Genomic DNA, 3,136 nt, shown 5'->3' with positions numbered 1-3,136 from the left:
TAGTCTGTATTTAACCAGCCTTCAGACCAGTCATCAGTGCCAGATTTTTTTAAGCCATTGGTGAGATTTTTTCTAGCGTTCCTGTATTCTGTTTAACTGATCCTTACCTGTTCTGCCTCTCAACCTCTGAGCCTGATCAGTTTACCTGACCTGTCTTCTGACTCACACCACATATCTGCCTGTCCTTGTCCCGTACATGGAACTGTGACCCAACTCTGTCTTGGATTCTCCCTCAGCACCTCACCGGCTCTCTGACATCCTGGCTTTGACTGGCAGCCTAGTGGTTAGGGTGTAGAATTTGGAATCCTGAGGTTGTGAGTTCAAAACTTGATCCCACAGATTACTCCCAGATTACTCCCCAGGTGTCCAATGATGGCAGCCCCCACTTCTCCCCAAGAGAATGGGTTAAATGCAGAGGTAAATTTATTCTATGTGAGATCAATTATTTAAATTATTATTAATTAAAAACAAATCTGTGCAGAGGAAACTTTTCCATTTCAATTGTTTTTACATTAAATAATAATAAAACAAACAATCATTACAGTAGGCAATGCATACATGTTAGAAAAGGTGAAATGTCTACTTTACTGTATTTTTACCTGATCTCCAAATAGCTTAAATTACTTGTTTTAGAGGGAGTAGCCAGAAAATGTACTCTAAAGTATCTACACTCTCAAAAAAATATGACTGATGTCAAAGTAAAAGTACAGTAAAACACAACTACTCCTAAAAAGAGATTTTTCAAGTTACTCAAGTAAATGTAACTGGGTATATGTTTCTAGTTACCGCACAATTCTGCTGAAAAACGAAAACTGAGACCTTAGAACTGATGTTAAGATTATGCTGGGATCTGCTGCTCTCTGCTGTTCACAAGTCAAACCTGAATGAGACATTTGTCTTTATGTTTGACTCATAAGTGGAAACATTAATAAACCCTGTTTACAGATGTATATGGAAACTAAGTACCTGCACTTCATTACAGTACTTAAGTTATTTTTTGAGGATTTGTACTTTTCTTTTTTTTATGTTGCTTGCCTATGTTAGAGAGACACAAATTTTACTTTTACTCCTGTGGATTAACATCTGTGAAACTATTTCTCAATACAAATGAAATTATGTCATGAATTTATCATTTATTTATGAAAGGATTTGTTTATGTGAATGAAAAGTTCAAGAACTGTGCTCTGTTTTTCCAGATCAACACTTCTCTCTGGTCTGTGGTGATAAAGCACATTGCTGTTTTTTAAAGTTATTTTTATATATATATATCTGAGTATACTTTTTTAAAAATGGAAATGTTCATTGTTTTTTATATACAGTATCTAGAGGGGTGAAGAAGTCATTGCTATCGCTAAAAACCCACGTTACCACCAAACCATTCTGCATCATTAGTTTTACACCTCTGCCTATTTAACATTTGGTTATTTCAAAAGAATAGAAAGTGATTTAAATACTGGAGAAAATTAGAAAATAAGCTCTGATTGATTAAAAAAACTAAATAACTTGTTCCTTTCATATCACTCTTCCGATAGCCCCCTGCTGATCTCTTATATCTGCTGCATTCATTCCTTGTTTGCAGCTCAGTGATGTTTAGTTGGGTTAAAGAAGGTTATAGACTCAGCCTTTCATTTGACTCAGGAGCTTCTACTTCTTAGATGTGGTTTAGGAAGTCAGTGTTTAATAACAATGACCAATAGTTGTTTTAGACTTTCTGTTTATTTTATTTTATCATTTCCATTACAGATTTCATTTAGTGTTTTTTTTTTTTGGGGGGGGGAACTGCTGGCATTGACACCTTGTAACAAGAAGATCCAGGTTTTAAATCCTGACAAAAGTGTATGATAAAAATCTAGCTTTTTTTCTAGATTCACTTGATTTCATTCGCAGACTCTGCACATGCATGCAAAAGCTAGTACTGTGTCTTTTTTTTTGCAATATTTTTTTAAATAAATAAAATATTCCAGAGATCGATGGGTAGCGTTACACGTACATAATTCGAAATTACGACGTTTGAGAAATCCCGTGAAGTAGCCACGTCTGCGTGCATCTGTAGCGTCAGTTATAAAGTGGGCGGGGCCTTCCCGGCTATACAGTAGAAACCCTACAAGATGAAGGACGGTATCCAGGGTCAGCCTGCCTAAACTCCGCCGCTGCCCTTCAGACACACCGAAGGCGGCTGTGTCGACCTACCCGGATGGACTTCATCCTGGGCGGCGTGGCGGCCTGCGGCGCCTGCCTCTTCACCAACCCGTTGGAGGTCGTCAAGACGCGGATGCAACTTCAAGGGGAGCTGAAGAGCCGCGGCACCTACCAGGTTTACTACCGCAACGTTTTCCACGCTTTCTACACCATCGGTAAAGTGGACGGCCTGGCCGGGCTGCAGAAAGGCCTGGTCCCCGGTCTGTTCTATCAGTTTTTCATGAATGGAGTCCGGCTCGGCTCCTTCGCCATCATTGAGTCCGCCGGTCACATCCACACCAACGGAAGGGTCAGCGCTCTGAAGACCATCGCAGCAGGAGCCGCCGCTGGGGTGGTGGGCGCTGTCATGGGCAGCCCTGTGTACCTGGTCAGCATCCGACTTCACTTTATGGGTCTAAAAAGTTTAACTGATGAATTCTAACTAAAAACTCTCCCATCTGACAGGTGAAGACTCATCTGCAGAGTCAGTCTACCTCCTCCATCGCAGTGGGACATCAGTATAAACACCAGGTAGTAGATCTATCCCAAACACACAGATGTTGAAGACAGGTTTCTGATCTGCTTCTTCTATTCCTGACAGGGGATGATCCATGCTCTCAGGGTCATCCACAGGGAACACGGCATTCTGGGGCTGTGGAGGGGCTCCAGTGCTGCTGTACCAAGGGTCAGCGTGGGCTCTGCAACCCAGCTTTCCACCTTCTCCTCCTCTAAGGAGCTAGTCATTGACCTACAGGTAAGAAAAGCCTGGTTTCCATCTGTTTTTTCCTGGAGCATCTTAATAATCCACTTTCAATAAACTGGTTTCCATTGTCACACTTAAAGGGGTTAATATTAGGAGTTTGCCTTAACTCAGAGCAAAGAAGTTTCATGAAATGTGCTACTGAAGATTCTCAGTCATCTAGATTATAGTAACCTCAAACTCATAGCTAATTTTGAC

The 3,136-nt window shown here is 40.9% G+C and overlaps 1 protein-coding gene across 1 annotated transcript in view; it reads left to right on the top strand.

Annotated features, from left to right (window-relative positions):
* The first annotated feature begins 2,100 nt into the window (after positions 1-2,100).
* The window catches only part of slc25a35 (solute carrier family 25 member 35), a 15,379-nt gene continuing 14,343 nt past the window's right edge, over positions 2,101-3,136 (top strand). Inside the window, exons 1-3 of the mRNA XM_015401552.1 lie at positions 2,101-2,566; positions 2,644-2,709; positions 2,780-2,932. Of these exons, the coding sequence (XP_015257038.1) occupies positions 2,195-2,566; positions 2,644-2,709; positions 2,780-2,932 (591 nt within the window). The 5' untranslated portion in view covers positions 2,101-2,194. The remainder of the gene's footprint in view (positions 2,567-2,643; positions 2,710-2,779; positions 2,933-3,136) is intronic.

The sequence above is a fragment of the Cyprinodon variegatus genome, unplaced genomic scaffold (genome assembly GCF_000732505.1).
Source record: "Cyprinodon variegatus isolate N-32 unplaced genomic scaffold, C_variegatus-1.0 Scaffold1232, whole genome shotgun sequence".
NCBI classification, from domain to species: domain Eukaryota; kingdom Metazoa; phylum Chordata; class Actinopteri; order Cyprinodontiformes; family Cyprinodontidae; genus Cyprinodon; species Cyprinodon variegatus.
Note: the sequence above shows the minus strand (reverse complement) of the source record. Positions and strands in the feature narration are given on the sequence as shown.